The sequence below is a fragment of the Barbus barbus genome (genome assembly GCF_936440315.1).
Source record: "Barbus barbus genome assembly, chromosome: 5".
Lineage (NCBI taxonomy): Eukaryota > Metazoa > Chordata > Actinopteri > Cypriniformes > Cyprinidae > Barbus > Barbus barbus.
In genome coordinates, this window is record NC_136733.1 from 20,988,304 (window position 1) to 21,009,610 (window position 21,307).

Sequence of the window (21,307 nt, forward strand, 5' to 3'; positions counted from 1 at the left end):
TATATATATATATATATATATATATATATATATATATATACAATTTAATCTTTTACCATACTTAATTCTTATCAGTAGTCACAGTAAAACTGCCGATATATGCATACCTTGTGATTACACATCGGTTTCTGTATTAATATGACGAGCTGCGTAATTGCTTGGCAACAGTAAATAACTAAACTCTTTAGTTAAGCCATACAACACCCCTATAGAAGTTCTTCCTCATCTCATCTTGTTTGGGTTACATCCCATTTTGTAATCAAATAATAAAGATTGTCTTTGCTGTGCAAATATGTACCGCTGTATAAATAGTACAGCAAAATCTCAACCCGCTGACAGTATACGGTATATGCAGCTTTCTGCCCAGCTCTAGCGCTGAGTGTGTGTGCGCGTGTCGTCTCATCCAATCAGGACCGGGTATATTTGTATAGAGGAGCAGAAGGAACTGGGGGGGTGAAAGCGGTCTTAATCTCACAGAGAGAAAAAAAAGCGAGAGGAGGTTTGTGTGTGGTATCTCGCAGAAAAGGATAATGGCCTCTCGCACGGTAGAAAAGAAGCCCATGTAGCGCCGCTGACAGACAAGGTCACCCAAACTGTTGGGCGGGGAGTAGAGGTGGCCTTGAAAGGCAGGCCTCAATCTCAGCTCACAGGGCTCGGATTTATAATACTGTATCTTGGATTTACATTCACCTAGAGGGGGCACACCACACCGACCTGTAATGAAAGACTGTAATACGGACCCGCGCTAGTGCCGCTCACCGATTCTCTCGCAGTATGTGGGAGGGAGGCCAGTCGGTTTGTCTCGTGTGTTGCGGCGCTTCTGCATTCGTAAGGGTTATGCAAATGTTATTATTGTTATTACATTTGCTCGATATGCTTAAGGGTGTAATTTTTTAGTTTTTGTAATCAAATCTTTTTTTCAATTCTCATCTCTGTTTGAGTTTTTTGTTTGTGTGTAAATATGTGCCGACCCTCCTCAGATCATCTGTTCCCTCCGCCAATCATCACGCGCCGTCCTTGATGCCTCTTCCTCTCTGACTGGCTAGACTCCTCAGCCGTGGGTATTTCCACAGTTGGCAGCCAATCGGAGAACAGGACGCACAGACACAGGGAGCCAGGCCAAGGCCATGCTGTAATGGAGAGTTTCTCCATCGCTTTTAACACCACCTGCCGCTTTGATCGCACACACACGCATTTTTACCACGTTAACATGCTCTCGTTGTAGGACACAAAAACGTGTTGTTGTGCCAAGTTATACGTTGACTCCATATAGCACATACTACTTCATATGGCGTTTATCTCACACACACGCACAAACACGCACACTCCTGATTGATATCAAGCGTGCTTTGTATCCGTCAAGTGTTGTTCTCACCGCCAGGCCCAAAGCAATCCATGCTTTAGTTCATCAGAGACCGAAAAGAGACAAAAAAGAGACACACACTCACTTCAAAGCCAAACAGAGGGCCGCAAATAGATAAAACACTGGTCTGTCCTTCAGAGGTGTAGTATTATTAGCGACGTCTCATTTCAACCAAAATAGAGTTTATTTGAGAGTGGGTGATTTTGGACATGGCATTATTGCTGTACTTATCAATTACGCATCTAACCGGATCAAACCAAACAGTCCGATTTTGTGTTTGTATCAGTAAATGCACAAATACGCTGTGGCAGAACGTTTTCATGGTGATGGATCTTTTGTAGCGTTTGTTTGGCAGCGTAGAAATGCTCTCGGTTCTTTAATCTCAAGCTCTATGCGTTCCCTCACCCCATCTTAAACTGGGTTCTTAAAAGGGGAGCTGTTTTGTCATATAATTAAAACAACACACACACACACACACACACACACACACACACACACAAATAAAACCCAGAGAATTTTCCAGAATGTCACAGCGGTGTCAGTCACAGCTCGGAGAGATCAAGTCATTGTTGTGTTATGTGCAAGAAGTTGGCCGGTTTGAGACAGCCAGACAAAAGAGCACTAAAGAGGCAGTCCAGCGGCGGGTTATGGGGGTCTGAGCTCCAGTGAGGGGCTGCGGTGACCTGCGCTGACCGCTGGCCCAGGGGCCAGACCCTGTCGCCACTTGCCCCTCGAGGAGGTGCCTGCCAGGGCGGGAGGGCATGGGAAGAGTCCGGGATACGGCAAATGCATCGTAACGGAGTCTTTCAGATAATAGGATGCACAACATTGTGAAGTTTCAATGCTGAATATAAAAACAGAAAAACCTGACCATGAGTGCTTTCTTTTGTCAGTAATTATTGGAACCATAAGACAAAAAATTATCATTGTTGCATTTTTGATTATTTTATATGGAATGTTTTATTTTTTATTCCAATTATTGAAACATTATTTTACTATAGATAATAATAATAATAACAATCATCATGTACTACTTATCATTATTATTTGTTTTTTATTTTCTCTTCCATTCAAAAAAATAAATAAAATAATTTAGTTTGTGCAATGTACAGACTCGATTCAAACTTCTTTTTAGATATTTTGAGTGAAAAACAGTGAAAAAAAGGTGAAAAACTGTCTAAGCACTTTGATTTACTTGTCAACTACTGTTATTTGAATTTGACAACTTTGGTGTGAATTAAAAATTTTGATTCCCTAATAACTGTGAAGAATGCCGTAAATTACAATATATTGCTGGAAAGATGTTTTATTGATCTGGTAAATATGATAGCAGTTGTATTGCATGAACCTAAGTTCAAAACTGAGCTCAGTTTAGTCAATTTATGCAAATGATTCCATAACCCCTGCTTTCAAGGCATTATTATTTCAAAACAAAAGATGAGAACGGGCAATAGAGAATTTGTTGGTTTTTATCAAGCACCGTTTCTTTTCCTCGGTCATTTATCCAACCTGCCACCAGTGGGCAGTGGCACCGAGCTGCACTCAGCCTCTCTCACCACACAGTCTAACCACAACACCACAGTACGAGCCGGCCGACATCACTTATGACACCAGCCTGACAGACAGCAACAACTAACTACAAATTTCAACCCCACGTCTGGTCAGTTTAGACTAACTCTGATAAATGCCTCATCTACTTTTACACACCACAGGCTGTCTGACTGGATTTCAAAGAACATGACATTTATTTAATCAGAAACTGACTCAGAGTTCAACAGAAATTAATTACATTTGCTACAGTTTTATAATTTAATGATTGCATTGATTTTGTGTTAAATGTTTAATATGCATGCATTTTAAATGAACTGTAAATGAAATTCTGATTTTAAAATTTTAACTAAATGAGCACATAATAATCTTGTTAGTGTTTTTAGTTCTTATTAGTTGTATTAGTAAAATGCTGGTGTGAGCTTATTTGTATCGATTAGACATGAAAATGCTTGCTTTGCAAACCATGTGATATCATTATAATTGTTTGCTATTGACAGAAGCTTAATTTTTAATTAGCTGTTTTGAAAATTACACATTTGTCTCTGTGTTGCTGCAGCTATGCAAATTGTTTAAAGCTTGTATGTTGGTGGAAAAAAAATGCATTTGTCATATGTAGAAAACGTGTTATCTAATTGTTGATTAGATACCTTTTAATATGAATGTTTTTGATTAAATGCTATTTATATTTTAGCACAGTTTTAGTTTTTAGATCATTGACATAATTCTACTTTTAAATAATTTTATTTAATTTATGAAAGTTATTTATTTACTTTTTTTGATTAATTAAAATCAGTCATGCATCTAAAATATTATCATTTTGACTTGATGATAAAACACCTTAAAAATAATATGCACAGTTTAAAATATAGCAGAAGCCTGTATGTTCCACAATCAATTAGAAAAGCTGGATTTCCTCAGTAGCAGTATTTCTCTTTACGCTGAATGTCAGCGCGCTAACTGAAGCTGAATTTGAGTGCACATGAAAGCAACACTGACCTCCGTTCGCATCGAGAGCTGCTCTAATCCCTCTCCCAACAGTTCACTCCTCTACTGCACGCCACACAATGCCGTGACTTACAGCGCTGGCATACAAGCATCTCCCCGGACACCTTGCTTTATTATGAAGGGCCGGTTTGTTTTGGCAACTCAAGTACAATCAGAAAGAGCATTGGAGCCTGTTTATTTGTTTATTCATTTGTATGTGTTTTGTGTCTCAGGAGGGCTACGGGGTGATTGTGCTGAACCCCAACGAGAACTCTCTGGAGGTGGAGAAGGTTCCGGATCCAGCCAAGAAACCGTCCCCGGATGCCTCTGATGAGCCGGCTGAAAAGAGAGAGAAGAAGGAAGAGCGGGAGAACAAGAAAAAGAAGGACTTTTATGAGAAGTATCGCAACCCACAGAAGGAAAGAGAGATGGAGCACATCCCGATACGAGTAAGTGGCTGAGGGAGGATGATGGGTAAGAGAGAGAGAAAAGAATATGGGGTGAAATGGAGGGTGAGAGGGGGTTTTAGGCAGCTGAGTGAGTGGGCCACGCATGTGTGGTCAGGAGGCTGTGGAGAGTTTGGACACCATCCAGATTTTTCATCTCGCTTTCTCTGTTTGTAAAAACCCAGCTTGATAAGCACAGTTTTTATTCCTTGATGCACATAGCTTGTCCCTTCTTTCTTTATTTTAAATAGACAGTATCCATTAGTTAAGTCACGGTGATGAACCATTAGGAGGAGGGACATTTTCATTCTAGAGAGCATCTGATTGGACAAAAATCTGTACAGTGCTGGATGAGTCATCAATAAATTTGCTGTGTTTTCCTGTAAAGAAACATAGTAAATTTTAAACGCAAATATCTGCTAAATGTTAATTTTGTCAGCCTTTAAAGTCTTCATGAAACAGAAGTTTCAAGAAGGCAAATCTTTTTTTGGAAAAAAAGAAGAAGAAAAAAGTAAGTTTATCCATGTTTATATAGATTTTGAGATGTGTCCGTTGCTCTTAAAATTGGAGGCTAGGGTTTAAGCGGACTAAATGATTGGAAAATTCTGGCATAGGTCTACAGACAGAAGTATGCCATTTTCACAGGAAGATATTTTAATTAAAAATAATGAAGTCCTAAAAATGCATAGATGATTAATTCACAATAAGATAATTAACATGCATTTAGAAAATAGATATGAATTTATTTCATGTTGACTTTCAGAGTACAAAGCATACAAATGATCTTAAAGCAAACAGAACTTTAATGGGATCTTTAACAGACAGCTTAGGTTAGTAAAACTTTTTTTTATTACATAATTTACAGATTATACAATACACAGTCCCTCAAACACACACATTTTTGTGTGTACTTTATGCACACCATGCACAAATAATGCATTCTAAATAAAAAAAAATCATTATTATTTCCAATGCAAAACCATGAGGCAACCGGATGAAACAAGGAAGCATCAATTGGAAATACATAAAATTTGTCTCCCTCTAAAGTTAGCACTTTGTCTTATCACCATTTGACGGCCACGTCACATATTGTCACACTTCTTGTGCTGTCATTTACTGTCGTTGACTCAGTAGCGGTGTGTGAGCTGTCAACACACTTCTGAGACTACCTTCTCACACACACACACACACACAAAGCACACTGAGGTATAATTATCTGCACTATTAGCATCAAGTCAGCTTTAAAACCCTCATACCTCTCACTTCCTTCTTTTTGTAAACAAATTCTCTTAATTACCCTCTTTTTATCGCCGTAAACTAACTCTGACACCTATCCTTCCTTAATAAATTCTCATTGAGGACAGAATTCTGTGGTGTTGCCCAGATGAAGTTGTTTTTTAACACACACACACACACACACGCTCAGTAAGAGAAAAAAAAAATGTATGAAATAGCCATCAGTGAGTGTGAATCCGATCTCAACACCTCGTTCGTTTCTGAGGCGTTTTATCAGTGTTGGTGTGGTGAATAGAGGAAGTTGCTCTCCAGGCTGCTGTGTATAATGGAAAAACTCACTGTCAATATCTATAAGAGCCCGGCGCTGCTGACATCTTCATGCAATGTGTGTTTATGAATAAGAGATCGAGAAGGAGTGTGTGTATGTCTCTGAGAGGAGCCACATCACCCTGAAGAGACAGAAGGGAAGAAACCATATTAATGTCTTAATAAATATTTCAGCTGGGATAGTTTGGGATTCATATAATGAGACGACTTAGCATCTCTCGCTCTCCCCCTGAACTTTTGGCACATTGCAAGTCTAGTGGGATGAGATTGTTAGTCCAGTTCTGCCGGATGGCCTTGCAGTATTCTGCACTCTTTCTTGACTCTTTCCGCGAGCTGCAGCGGCACAAGGACGTGCGCTGATGACTGCGTGTCTCTGACTTGTACTGTATGTGTGCTTGTGAATTCCTGTAGGGAGCATTGCCAAGTGGAAATGCACGCAAAGTGGAAAAGCAGTTTTGTTTTGAACCACTGCAGTAAAATATTAAAGAGACTCTGTTGAGATGATTTTAAGCTTTCGTTTATGTGTTGTTGGCTTGCTTAGTTTTTATATAACTAATATCCTGCAGCACATTGTCAGTGGCTGAAATGTAATGATTCAGCACTCTGATTTAATTTTCTTTGTATACTTTGAGATCTTCTATGATGTGTACTGGTACTTAAGTGATTATAGTTGCATAAAAACATACTGTGGAAAAACTTTCATACCATTGGAAATAGTTTCATAACATTTACAAACTTTATTAGCTGTGCTTGTTAAGGCAAACATTCCTATTAGTGTTGGAAATAGATTTTGTTTGCCTCCTTCTTTTAATGCCCTAACCCTAAATGTTAAACTTAGGTAGACCCAAGACCTTTCTAGGCACAGTGTGATTAAAAACTCAATGGTGGGCTCTTTAGAGATTGGCTAGCATTCAGACGAACCCCTAAAACCACTCATTAGCACATTAGCAATTAATGCTCTGGAAGGTGTTTAGCATAGTGTTGGCATGTTTTTCATCAGCAAGTACTACACAAATTTTCTACAGAAATATAACATATATAACGGATAATATAGCATATCATAACATAATTCTAAAAATTAACATATCATTAGTTAATATTAATTCAGTTAAATGTAATTACACTTTTGTTAATATGTTTTAAAACTTATTGATGTTGTTAGTGACAACACAAGCTCACTACAATAATTTTGGTAACACTTTCCAATAAGGGTGCATTAGTTAATGTTAATTAATATTAACTAAGTATTACATTTGTTACAGTAATTATTAATCTTTTTATTAACACTAGTTAACATTAGATTAATAAATGCTTTAGACGTGTAATGCAGTTGACTAATGCTAACAAATGGAACCTTATTGTAAAGTGTTAACCAATTTTTATTTTTTTATTTATTCGTTTAAAAAAGTAATTTGAAAAATGTGTCATGCTAATAATAAAAAAAAAAAAAAAAGGTTGTTTATTTGTTAGATTGATTATGTTAATCTTTAGGTAGCCTTAATTAAAAAAATTTTTTATTATTATTTGTTAAATGTTTTTGTACCCCCTGCAACTTACTTAAGTACCTCCTGTTATGAATTACTGATCTATATTCATTGGCGTTCTTTCAGTAAGATACCATGTTCTGACAAACGTGTACAAAGACGTAGGCGTCATTCACACTCATTTACATATTTGTGTACTAAGACGTAGGAATCATACGCACCGATTTACATATTTGATAACCAGAACTGAAGTCCTCCATGACTTCATATTAGCATACACATTTATTTTGTTGTATGTAATACCATTGCGTCCAATCAGATAGTACCTTTCTGTATATGAGTCTACTCAAATCTTTTTTCACACATTATTTATGAATTTGTAACCACACTGATGTCCAGGTACATTAGCGTGTGTGTGTGTGTGTGTGTGTGTGTATTTGTGTGTTTTCTCCTCCTCTCCACCCATCCTCTCAGCTCCTAGAGTAGGAGGCGGGTCACAGCGAGTCCCATTCTCCCAAAGTTTTTAATCTTTTATAGTGGCATTGTACGCGACTGAACCTCCTCTCCTCCCCTCCTTGACTCCCTGTAGAGCACTAGACCACCTGCACGTCGCTCCGGCCGGGCCCTGCAGCTCTGGGCTTTGGTAGCGTTGAGTTGATTAATACACTTCCTTACCCCCATTAAGGAGCCCTTAACTGCCTTTAGCACTCTTACTTTTTAGCCCCCCTTTGGGCTGCGAGCCCCCAACCCTGCCTAATCTCCCCGCGATCTTACAGATCACAGCCCCAGCGGCCCACGTCTGCTGACGCCGAAGAAGAGGGGTGGACATGAGAACCGGGGGGCCGAAATAGTGGGGGTGGCATACAAAGATTTTTTGGGAGTTCACTTTACTCTGAATTTGAGGCCTAATCCAGTTACCTATTTTCTGTCAGCCAAGCGGAGGAATAGCAAGAACAAAACCCACATTCAGAGCTTAAGAAGCTTCCAAAGATTTCATTCAGGCCTGAGCGGACCCGGCTTAGGGCCCCAGCCCCAAGGGGAAAAGAGCAAGTGGACAAAAAGCCCAGTGCGCTCAGCCTTTCTCTAAAGCACCACTTATTTTTGTAAATGACTAGAATCCTTCTCCTAACACTTTTTTTTTTTTTCTTTATACCGTTTTTTTTTTGTAAAACGGTTTGGGCGCGAGAGAAAGGGAGAGCACTTCGTCAAACATTCAGACGCAGCAGCTTGTGGGAGGTGTTTTTCTTTTCTTTTCTTGCTCTTTCCATCTCTCCGTTTATTCATTTCTTAAGTGCCTGCAGAACTTTAAGTGTCAGATCCTTGTGGAGATGGCATGAGTTTATTGAATGCTCAAGATCGCCATTGCTTTCATACATGTACGCTATGACCTAACAAGAGAAAAATAAAACAACCATTGACACTAGGCCTCTGCTTTACCTTGTTTTGCAACACACAGTTCTGCCTCTTTTTGCATTTACCGGGAATTGGTTTTCTAGGCAGTAACGTTTAAGTGTAGGGTATGTTAGCTGGCAAATAATGCTGAAAAATAAAAGGGTGGCCTTTTTAGTTATGATAGAAATGTTCTGGATTGACGAAATCTGGCACAAGACATTGAGCCTTATTCATGAAACATGAGCAGAACTGTGTAAATCATTCGTGCATCCATTCATGCAACAGTTTTACGTGCAGTTTATACAGAAATTTGTTCTGCTCATGTTTCATGAATAAGGCCCATAGGATCTCTATGAATTATAGCACACAAGTTTTCTTATTTTATTTTGCTTCTGAAAATTCACATTTGATTGTTTTCTTATTTTATTTATTTATTTATTTAAGGGAGCACTTGCCTGAAGTTAGTAATTAGCATATTATATGGCCAAAATATTTCCATATAAGGGCTTACAGCCTGAGTGTAATAACAAATAATAAATAATTTATTTGTCAATTGTAATTTATTCCTAGGATAGGAGAGCTGAAATTTCTGCAGTCATTGCTCCAGTCTTCAGTGTCACATGATTCTTCAGAAATCATTCAATGCTTGTTTGCTGCTTAAGATACATCTTTTATTATCAGTGATGAAAACAATTGTGCTGCTGCTCTTGTAGATACTGTGAAAAAATGTATAATTCTTGAATAGAAATAAATATATTTGCTGAATTGAAGTATTAACTTCTTTAAAATAATAATAATAATATAGGCAAAATAACTATTTTGGATAGATATTTGTGTACACACATAGTGAATGAGACTTGTGGTTTAAACAAATTTTTGTGACCGTCGGTTCAAGGGGTTACTGTTGGTGTTCCTATTTTGTGTACCTCTACTGCGTCCTTCGTCTCCACAGGAACGACATCCATTATTTATCCCTCGTCTTCTCTCTCCTGTTCCCCCGGGGATGAGAGGAATCCGTGTTTTGGAGATGTACTGTTTCCCAATGCCTGGCTCGTACATCCCTAACCTACATGCCTATTAGATCTGGCCCAGCCGAGCCGGAGATGTCAAGAGACTTGTATTCTGGCTCGGGTTGTATCAGCCTCAATCAGTGTTCCCGTAGTTCAGGGACACTTCTGGAGGTCCTCTGTGTGTATGTGAACTTTGGCCTTGAAGACCTTCCAAGTAACCCCTCATTGCCAACACAAGCGTGGCGACCGGACGTGCCTTAATTAAACTTCTGAACTGGTGATATGGCCGCAGCAGAGGTCAGAATCACAGGTTATGGGGTTTTCTGCTGTTTCAAGTGTGTGTGGGCGTCTGCTGTGTGCGTGAGTGTATTTATTTATTTTGAGCTCCACTGACTTATGAGTTGGGGCATCTGTTAGTGCATGTACGCGAATGAAAGACTGAACAAAAGCGCAGTATTTTAAAATAATAATAATAACGATAATAAAAATGTGTGTGTATATATGTATGTATGTATGTATGTATGTATGCATAGTGTTAACAAATGGAACCTTATTGTAAAGTGTTAACCAATTTTTATTTTTTTTATTTATTCGTTTAAAAAAGTAATTTGAAAAATGTGTCATGCTAATAATAAAAAAAAAAAAAAAAGGTTGTTTATTTGTTAGATTGATTATGTTAATCTTTAGGTAGCCTTAATTAAAAAAATATGCATATATATATATATATATATATATATATATATATATATATATATATATATATATATATATATATATATATATATATATATATATATATATGCATACATACATACATACACACACACACACACACACGCGCGCGCGCATGCATGTACACACACAGTCATGGCCAAAAAATATCGGCACCCTTGGTAAATATGATCAAACAAGGCTGTGAAAATTAATCTGCATTGTTAATCCTTTTGATCTTTTATTTTAAAAAATTCACAAAAATCTAACCTTTCATCGGATAAAAATAATTTAAAATTGGGGGAAATATCATTATGAAATAAATGCTTTTCTCTAATACACATTGGACACAATTAATGGCACCCTTTTATTCAATACTTTTTGAAACCTCCATTTGCCAGATTAACAGCTCTAAATTTTCTCCTATAATGCCTGATGAGGTTAGAGAACACCTCACAAGAGATCAGAGACCATTCCTTCATCCAGAATCTCTCCAGATCCTTTAGATTCCCAGCTCCATGTTGCTGCTGCTTCTCTTCAGTTCACCTCACTCATTTTCTATAGGGTTCAGGTCAGAGGACTGGAATGGCCAGAGCAGAAGCTTGTTTTTTTGCTCAGTTGCCCATTTTTGTGTTGTTTTTGAGGTTTGTGTTTGGATTATTGTACAGTTGGAAGATCCAAACATGGCACATTATACGATTTCTAACAGAGTCAGTCACTTATTGATTTTTTTATCTGTTGGTATTTGATAGAATCTATGATATCATGTGTCTAAACAAGATGTCCAGGACCTCCAGCAGAAATATAGGCCCACAACATCAAAAATACAGCAGCATATTTCATTGTACACATGGAGTACTTTTTATCCCTGTGTTCACCAAACCATTTTTGAGTTTTTGCTGCTAAAAAGCTCATTTTTAGTTTAATCTGACCATAGAAGCCAGTCCCATTTGAAGTTCCAGTCGTGTCTGATAAGTGAATATGCTGGAGTTTGTTTTTTGATGAGCTAGGAGAATTTTTCTTGAAACCCTCCCAAACAACATGCGGTGATGTAGGAGCTGTTTGACAATTTTTTTTTTAAAGGTTTTCTGACCCCGAGACTATTTTCTGCAATTCTCCAGCTGTAGTCCTTGGAGAGTCTTTAGCCACTCAAACTCTCCTCCTCACCGTACATTAGGACGATATAGACACATGTCCTCTTCCAGGCAGTTTCGTAACATTGTGTATTGATTGGAAATTCTTAATTATTGCCCTGATGGTGGAAATGGGGATTTTCACTGCTCTAGCTCTTTTCTTAAAGCCACTTCACTAATTTGTGAAGCTCAATTATCTTTTGCTGCACATCAGTGATATATTCTTTATTTTTTCTCATTGTGATGGATGATTAAGGAAATTTGGGCTTTGTTTGGGCTATTTATATTTCTGTAAAACAGGAAGCCATGGCTGGATATTTTCATGTTCAAAATCCCCCTGGAGTGCTCAAAATTCTGAATATGAATGGGAATATACTTGAGATATTTTACTCATAAGAATTTAGAGGGGTGCCAATAATTGTGTCAAACAGGTATTTGAGATAAACATTCATTTCATAATGATATTTCCCCCCATTTTAAATTCTTATCCAATGAAAGGTTAGATTTTTGTGATTTTTTTTTTTTTTTTTTTTTTAATAAAAGATCAAAAGGATTAACAATGCAGATTAATTTTCATAGCCACCTTTGATCATATTTACCAAGGGTGCCGATATTTTTGGCCATGAGTCATGACTGTATGTATGTATATATATATATATATATATATATATATATATAAGACTGAACAAAAGTGCAATATTTTATAATAATAACAAAAAAAAAATATATATATATATATTGCTATTATTATTATAAAATACTGCACTTTTTTTTGTCTTTATATATATACATATGCATACATACATACATACATACATACATACATACATACATATATATATATACATATACATACATACATACATACATACATACACACACATATATATATATATATATATATATATATATATATATATATATACACACACACACACACAGATAAACTTATTTCAATATTTATTTTATGTCTGTTAATATTATCATCATCATCAATCCAAAACTGATTTACTTAAGCTTTTGTGACTTAATGCAAAGTAAAATCCATATATGTGCCACCACATGTGGAGAAAAAAAAAAACCGAATGAAATAAAATATGCTACATAAACCTAATACTCTTATATAAACGTTGGATGACAAAGGTTGGTGCTTACAGACAGTTAATTTTGGAACCTGGTAACATATGATCTATATAGACCTGTGTGTATCTTTTAAAAGTTGCATAGAGTGATTTTCATAGTATGAAAACTAAAAAAGAAAGCATACAATAAAAATAAACCATCTTTGGCAGATTGATCTGCTCTCTAGTTATTTATATATATTTAGAGAGAGAGAGAATGTGAAGTGACTGTGTCTGAAGCAGCTGTCTCCATGTGCCTGTATGTACGTGTTGTCCTGTTATTTTTGCATATGAACTGCTTGTCAACCCTTGCCACCGTCTGAGATCTCCGCTCTCTGAAGCTGTGCATTGTAACCGCTCTCGGGGTGAATCCCGCTGTAACTTGGCTCAGATGTCTGCTCCCAATCTTCCCGTTAGGTCAACCAAGAAACACATCCAATCTGCTGTCAGAAGCCAAATCAAGGGCCTTCACAGCAGGCCTTCACCACCAAATGACAGACAAACCACTGTCTGTGCCTTCTTCCCCCTAACATCAATTAAAGCAAGGCAGTAATTTAATCTGACAATCACAGGCTTTGAGTGAGACAGGTTGAGATGTCACAGAGATGACCTTTCTGCCCACATGCAGCCAAGAGCTGTCTTTTGACTAGGCCTTTGTAGTTTGTTAATGAGATATTGATTTGAAACAATGCACTAGCAAATTTTGTCAAGATTAGCTCCATGCTAACAAGGTCACAGCGCTGTCACAGTACAGTCTCATGTTTATCAGCACCATACCTCCACCTCCTTTATTTTAGAGCCCTCTCAGGGGGTCTGTAACCCCCCCCCAATGCCTTTTTCATTTCCTGTTTTCCCTAAGCATGTTGATATTCTGCCCACATCTTCCCCGTTGGCCTCGTTTGTCATCTTACTGGCTTTCGGTGAGCTCGCTAGTCGTTAATTACTTGTGATTTTCAAGTCTTGGTTTGTGTTCTCTCCCCCCTTTTCCCTTCGCTAGATATGAGGGCTCCTGCCATGGTCACACTCTTTTCTGAAGGAGCACCTTGTCTGGAACTGGCCAGCTGTGGACAGAAATCTGCAGGAAGTGAGTGCCAGTGCTCATTTTGCCAGCGCGAGGCGTCTAGTGTTGCATGTGCGCAAACGGCGCTATCAGGAAGTCCACGCGCCGCCATGAAACCCAGTCTCAGCCTTATCCGAGTATACAAACCCAGCACTCACACTGCCAACTTTCAAATCCCTCAGCATTATCGGCTTTCCCAGACTCCTATTTCTTGCTATCAGTCCGCGGTCTCTGTAAACGCTAGCTCCACATGGCTAGCGACAGGCTAACGGACGTTTGAGGCACTTAATGTGAATCTCGGCAAACATCGGGAAAGTAGGTCCACATTGTAATGGCTCCGTTGATTAATACAAAACACGCAATTACCTCCTTTGATTGTTTAACGTTTAATCATTTAACTAAATGAAAATAATCCAGTGTCCTGCTGAAAAGCTACTACTGGCCATTGAAATGAGCTGAGAGGATTATGTTTGCCCAGTGCAGTTAGAAAGATTTGGCTTGTTTGCTCCAAATGTTCCAATTTTAAAGGTGATATTTGGCAATCGGAATGTCACGAAAAAAGTTATTGGTCTGATTAGGACATGTAGTACTTACAGACGAGAGATTAAAAGTAATGTTAATTCGGCACTTTAAATAAAAAAAAATCGCTTTTATGAGGAAGAAAGTTGTTTCTGCATCATCATTTAGAGTCTGGTTTTATAAATGCATTTTTGGCAAGTATATTGTTATTCCATACCTATTCGTTCCAGGGGTTTGTATTCCAACATGGATTAACAGGTGTAAAGCAGAAACGTGTGTGTTACATGGAGTGAGTTTAATGGGGCTGGAGTAACGCTCGTTGTGGATCTGCAGCTGGAGCTAAAATGGAGCTGTGAATCTTCATTTAATGGCATTTTTCTTCTGATTGCTGAAAATGAAGATGATGTGCAGGAAGAATCTGTCATGCTACAAAAAAGGAAGAATTTATTTTAGATGCTGTGCTCACATCCCATGTGCCAATTCAAGGGGTTTGCAGAGTGTGGGACACCTCCATATGACTTTGCTCAGATTGTGTGGGGTATTTCCAAGTGCACTAAATTGATAAAAGGAAAAGAGAAAGACTCAAATAGTGCGTTGTTATAACAGATAATGTCAGGATGATGTTTGTTGCACTGAAGTGAAACTAAGGAAACTGCAGTCCATGTCAATTAAGATACGTTTACATTGACAGACATGCATGTTGTCACATAATGTACACGTGCTGTTGACATGGCATGTGGTTTGACAGGAATCCATTAATTTTTTCGACATTAAGTTGAATTTTGCCTGTGAAATATACAATTATCTAATTATTATTATTTTAGTTTTTGTAAGCAATTTCAAGTCAGATGTGAGATTGTCCTGCTGTGTAATTATTCATCATGAGCTGTGATAGAAAAAAAAAAGACGACAACGAAAAGGTTTCGCAAATGGTTTTGAATTAAATATTTGAATTACCTTAATGTCAGCTTACAGTTTATTGAGTCTTGTGGAGCTAAATCCAGTTTTAAATGGGCAAAAAATAGGTGGTAGACAAACTCTGGAAGTAGAAGGTCAATATGAGCTCTTGCATTGTGGGATACAATACCCAGAACAGTTTGTCTTCTGTACGTTTAGGTCAAATACACTGTGGTGAGTCATCCGGATATTGTAGAAAATTGCATACAGTGCTATATATATACAGCCAGTGAAGACATTTGAATATTTATGTGAATCTACTCCGTTAATTTTCTTAGTCTTGAACCGTGATGCCTCTGCATAATTGAAAGAGAGATTTTCAGCCATAAATAAGAATAAAAAGTTTATATATTTATCTGGAAAGTAGCATGTGTGCAACTAACCTTTGGCAACAATGTGTTAAAATAGTTTAACAGCATGAAAAAACCTGCAGTGCAACAGCAGTCTTACAGTGTGACATGATGCACTCCATCTATATCTAGTTTTATTCATAATTCATAATTATACATGCCATTTTATTTGTATTTTTAAAAATTACACCATTAGACTGTTAACTGAAAAATCTCTAGAATTAAGTATAATTAATATTAATGCATTAATAAATAATGTATACATTTTAAAGCTGAAATTATTATTATTATTTTTTTATTATTTTAAATCCTAGCTTAATATACAGTCATTGATAACTGTGGCGTACATAGGTTGACTTTCAATTTGTCCATGCATTGGGAGACAAAGAGAGCGTTTGAGGAACTTGTCATTATATTTGCAATTGTTTTTGTTAATGCTAGCGATGCAGAAAGTTAATGTCCATTCGTTTTGAGAAACATTGAGGCATGTGCAACAGGTCTGCACACTGGAGTCTTCCAGCTCTTGCACATGCATGGATGAGATGAAGGCTGACAGCGAGAGAGAGAGAGAGAGAGGGTGAACCTGTCACCGGGAACTGGTCTCTACGGAGGTATTGTTTCACAGGAGCTAATTAACCCTAGGAAATAATTACACAAATATGCAAATGCTGTTTAGATAAGTGTGGGCTCTATCAGAGGAGGTAGTCAATCACAGGGGAAGGGTTGGAGGGAGTCGGTGGTCTGTGGGTGCTTGCGTGTGCGTATGGGCCAGGTGTCAGACTCTGTGCTGGGGTGATAAGGGGAGGGGGATGTTACCTGGTTTTACGTGGCATCACCCCTGTGCAATAGTGGAGACTTAATTTATTGAAAAACATGCACTTATTCACAGACAAGACAGCATAACGTTCAGTTTGTTTGCTTCGCTATAAAATAACCTTCCAAAATGCACTCTTGTAATTGCATTTGTAATTTGTAACTTCTGTGTAAATATTTCCCAGGGAAAATTCCCGTTTTGTGGTCAGAATCTTTTTTGTGGAAATCATTTTTTAAACAGTCATGAAAATTACAGCAAATATGTGACCATGGTCCACAAAACCAGTCATAAGTGTCAGTTTTTTGAAATTGAGATTTAGACGCCATCTGAAAGCTGAATAAATAAGCTTTCCATTAACGTATAGTTTGTTAGGACAATATTTGGCGGAGATAGAGCTATTTAAAAATCTGGAATCTGAGGGTGCAAAATATCAAAATATTACAAATCAAAAATAGCCTTTAAAGCTGTCCAAATGAAGTTCTTAATGCATATTACTTGTCAAATATAACGTTTTGATATATTTACAGTAGGAAATTTACAAAATATCTTTATGGTCTTTACTTAATATCCTAATGATTTTTGGCATGAAAGCAAAATCGATACTTTTGATCCATATAATGTATTATTGGTCATTGCTACAAATACACCTGTGCTACTTATGACTGGTTTTGTTCTCCAGGGTCACGTATTGAATTTTTTTGTTTTGTTTTATTGTATTGTTTTTTTGTATTTTGTTTTTTGTGCTTTTAGTTTTAATCTGTTCTGTTGTTCTTTTTTTTTAATGCTGAAAAAATAGCCTCAAGTGTCTACATGCAAACCAAAAGCTACCTTAGCTTTTATGCTGCGTGACTTTTAATGTACACGTTTAATAGCGCTGTCACACATCTGTGCATACTGTATGTTGTGTAAGTGCATATATTATTGTGTACTGTAAGTGTATCATTTAAAGTAGTATTTTGCCTATTTTAATTAGTATATAGACTTGAGGGTGGACTCTACTGACTTGTGTTTCCCTGCCCGCATGACATTGGTTACATCAGCAGAATAAAATAGTTTTTTCAGAGGCGGAGAAGGTTCTTATTTTATTAAAAGATGGCAAAAACAAGCATTTTTTTTTTCTTCTTTAGAGTATCATGTGCTAATGAATTGTGTACAATAAGACTAGGGACCTTTATTTAGTAAGTGGATATAAATGAATGACTGACCACTACATCTCTTTGTGGCCGTGTGTCCGGGCTTGTGTGTGTGAGCACCGAGAGCTTTATGAATATGAAATGCGCTGCACTGTGATGATGACTCAGCTTTGGTTCTTCAAAACACTTTCATGTCTGAGGGTGCGAGAGAAAGACATGCAGACTCGTCCCAGTTTTCACCACCCCGCACCCACCTCTCAGCCGTCCAAGGAGATCTGGGCTCAGCGCTTTCTGCCAGTTGCATCACACCATAACCCCCCCTCCCACCAGCCTGTTTATTTACTTTCATATTAGTGTCCCCTCGCCAACACAAGCCATCTCGGTGACAGGAAATCTCTTCCCTCCTGCCAGCTCCTTCAGCTCTAATTCACTTATTATTGTGCTTTTCAAAAAGCTAATCAATGTGGGAGAGCTGATGCAAGATCACGAGAGAGAGGCTAAACACAGGGCAAGGCTGCAAACTTTCAGGAGCTGATTGCGACAAGGCCAGCTCTTTATATCATGCAGCTGGATAGCTGCCGTATTTGCCGTTTTATGTCACCGACAGCCACGTTCGCTCACTTGTTGCTAGCAATTTTCCTCTAATTTAGTTGTTATTCTGCATTTAAACGATTGCCGTATTTGCAAGAAAACACACAGATCGATGTTGCATGCACCAGTGAATGAATGAATGCCCTTTTTCTTCTTTCTCTCTCTCGCCTCACATTCGTAGACCGTTATAACCGCAGGCCAGTGTTAATTACGAGTGTTGTGTTTGTGCCCTGCTTGTGTGACCTTCCCATGTAGGCCGATTATGTGTTTATCGCTTGTATAGAGGCCGTATTGATCAGTCAGCAGGGTATAAATTAAGATTTAAACTTGATGTCACACAATCTATTGAGTTTTGCATTGGAGGCATTTGCAGTATGCAAGATTCATTGATTGAGTAAAATATGTTTAACTGAGTGAATGTGGCTGTGTGTGAGTTTATGGGTGCAGACCTCAGACAGTTATGAACTTAAAGGTCAAACCTTTGTTTATTTTATTTTCTAAAAATAAAATGTGTTTTAGTAGATTGTATATTTTATAAATTATACTGTTTTAATTTTTGTATAAATATACATTTTGATTAAAATATTAGTGCGTTAATTAAAAGGGGTATCCACATAATTTTTATCTTGTTATGAATCGGTCCTCATTATTTCCCAGTGACGTTTTTGAGCTCTAAATAGATGATGTGTAAATGTGGGTGGTCATGTGTTAATGTATCAGTCTGATGTCAGCAAGCTGCAGGAGTTTGTATTACGGCATTTTTGCTAATTAGTTTGAATAGTTTAATTCAGTCCAAAGTGTTGTTTTTTTTGGTCTGGAGAAGTGATTTTCATTTTGAAAGGTGCTGTTTTTAATGGTATTAAGATCTATATACACACATATATATTAGTGCAGTCAAACGATTAACCGCATCCAAAATAAGTTTTTGTTTATGTAATATATATGTGTGTGTGTGTGTGTGTGTGTGTGTACTGTATATATTTATGTATAAATACACTCATGCAGTATTTATTTTGAAAATATTTACATATTTATACATGTATATATTTATGTATTATATATAAATATATTCAATATACAATTATAACATATTTTTCTTGAATATATACATGCATGTGTGTGTATTTATATATACACATACATACATAAATATATATATGTGTGTGTGTATATATGTGTATATATATATATATATATATATATATATATATATATATATATATATATATATATATACACATATATATATATATATATATATATATATATACACATATATATATATATATATATATATATATATATACACATATATATATACACACACACACACACACACACATATATCTCAATTTTTAGTATTTTTATTTATTTATTTCACTGTATATCTCTAAACTTTTCCACAGACCCTCTAGCACTCCCTTGCAGCCCCTCATCTTGAAAACTCCTGTTTTAAAATGTTAAGGAAAATAGTTTTTCTCATTATAAGACCCCTTTAACTTCAGTTATTCCCACTTTCTCTTTACAGGAAAACAGCACTCCTGAGGAACACACACTCTATGTGTGGGACCACTTCATCTCTAAATCACTTGCGAAAAACATCTTCATCGTGGCACACAGCTATGGTGGCTTGTCATTCGTGAATTTGGTAAGTAAATTTGTTAGAGGTTATTATTATGAAAAGCCCTCCCCCTCCACCCCCTCAACACACACACACACACACACACAGAGTTGTCTTCACTGGTGGGAAAAGCAGCACAGAAGAGAGAGCAAAATGATTAAAAATAAATAACGCAACGTTTCTTTGAGAAAGTGCTGCTTTTGTAAACAATCCAGTTCATCCTTGTCCTAAGGCGCTATCCACTTCCTGGAAGTCATAGTCTCTCATTTGGTCTAAAAAATATTTTGTGTGAATAGGGTTAATGCACCCTAAAAGAAAATTTGGTCATAATTATTATTTTTTTTTTTAATTAATTAATAAATTTGTGCAATTATTAGTCAACTAGATGACATAATTTTCCCATTAACCTGCTTTAATAATGAACTAATAAAAAACATAATTATTTGTAATGTGATAACATATTGACCATTTATAAAATTTTGGGGCTAATATAGACATCCTTATTTTCAGTGCCTTTCATGAACCGCTCATCAGCTGGATCTGTCATTTTCTTGGCTTGTTCAAAGATAGTTACTTTTTCCCCTCACTAAATCTTATGTTTGAGGAGATCTCCATCATGTTAGAGCATTGTCCTACATTAAGATAATTGTCTTCTTGCATTCTCTTAAATTGTTCCAATGTTTGAAGAAAACGTCTTCCAGAAACTGTAGTTGGGAGTTGATTTTCAGTCCTTTTGCCACCTGAAAGGGTCCAGAGATGTACTTCTGGAGGCTCCAGGTTTGTTTTATGTCTGGGAAATGGTGGCACTAGATGCTTAAAGGTTCTTAGTGGCTTCACGTTTCATTCTTTTACTGTAAATGTGCACTTTTTTTCTTCTCAACCCATTTTTCATCCTGCGTAATAATATGCTAAAATGAGTCACTGAACGGAAATGCTTGTATTTCACATGATCAATCTCAAGCAAGAACTTCTGAGAACTATAGTGGAGGTGAATTTTTCTAGCTATTGTATGATTTTACAAGACTTGAAATATAGTGTATAAGTCTTATGAGCTACTTTTTTTGATGCTATATTGTCCTTGACAGCTAATACTTCATTATATGGCACAGATTATTAAGATCATTCTCTTTTGTTTTTCACAGACAAAATTCAGTCATACTTGTTTCGATTGACACAAAGAGAAAACGATGACCAACTTTTCTTTTTTTTGATGAACTAACATTTTACCTGAACCTCGTGAATGGTTTTCAGCTCTCTGGGGTCGATGGTCAGGTAGCTCATCTCAATCTGGCTAACCTTTGCCCTAACATAAACACACACTTACTTTCTTCTTTCTTACACACAAACTCCTACACCTACCTGGGAGCACTTTTCATGAACCCGTTCCACTTTTCTTTTAAAGTGAGAGAAGGGAGGGTGGAGCGGATGGCCACGGTTTAGCATTCCTCTGATAATTCCGGGAATATGTGTTTTTATCTGAGGCAGGAGTCTCTGTGTTTCGTAA

The 21,307-nt window shown here is 37.0% G+C and overlaps 1 protein-coding gene across 3 annotated transcripts in view; it reads left to right on the forward strand.

Moving 5' to 3' along the window:
- The window catches only part of arb2a (ARB2 cotranscriptional regulator A), a 187,363-nt gene that overhangs the window by 82,160 nt on the left and 83,896 nt on the right, over positions 1–21,307 (forward strand). For all 3 annotated transcript variants that reach the window (XM_079417181.1, XM_079417182.1, XM_079417183.1), the window contains exons 7-8: positions 4,132–4,347; positions 19,711–19,830. In XM_079417181.1, coding sequence (XP_079273307.1) covers positions 4,132–4,347; positions 19,711–19,830 — 336 coding nt within the window. The remainder of the gene's footprint in view (positions 1–4,131; positions 4,348–19,710; positions 19,831–21,307) is intronic.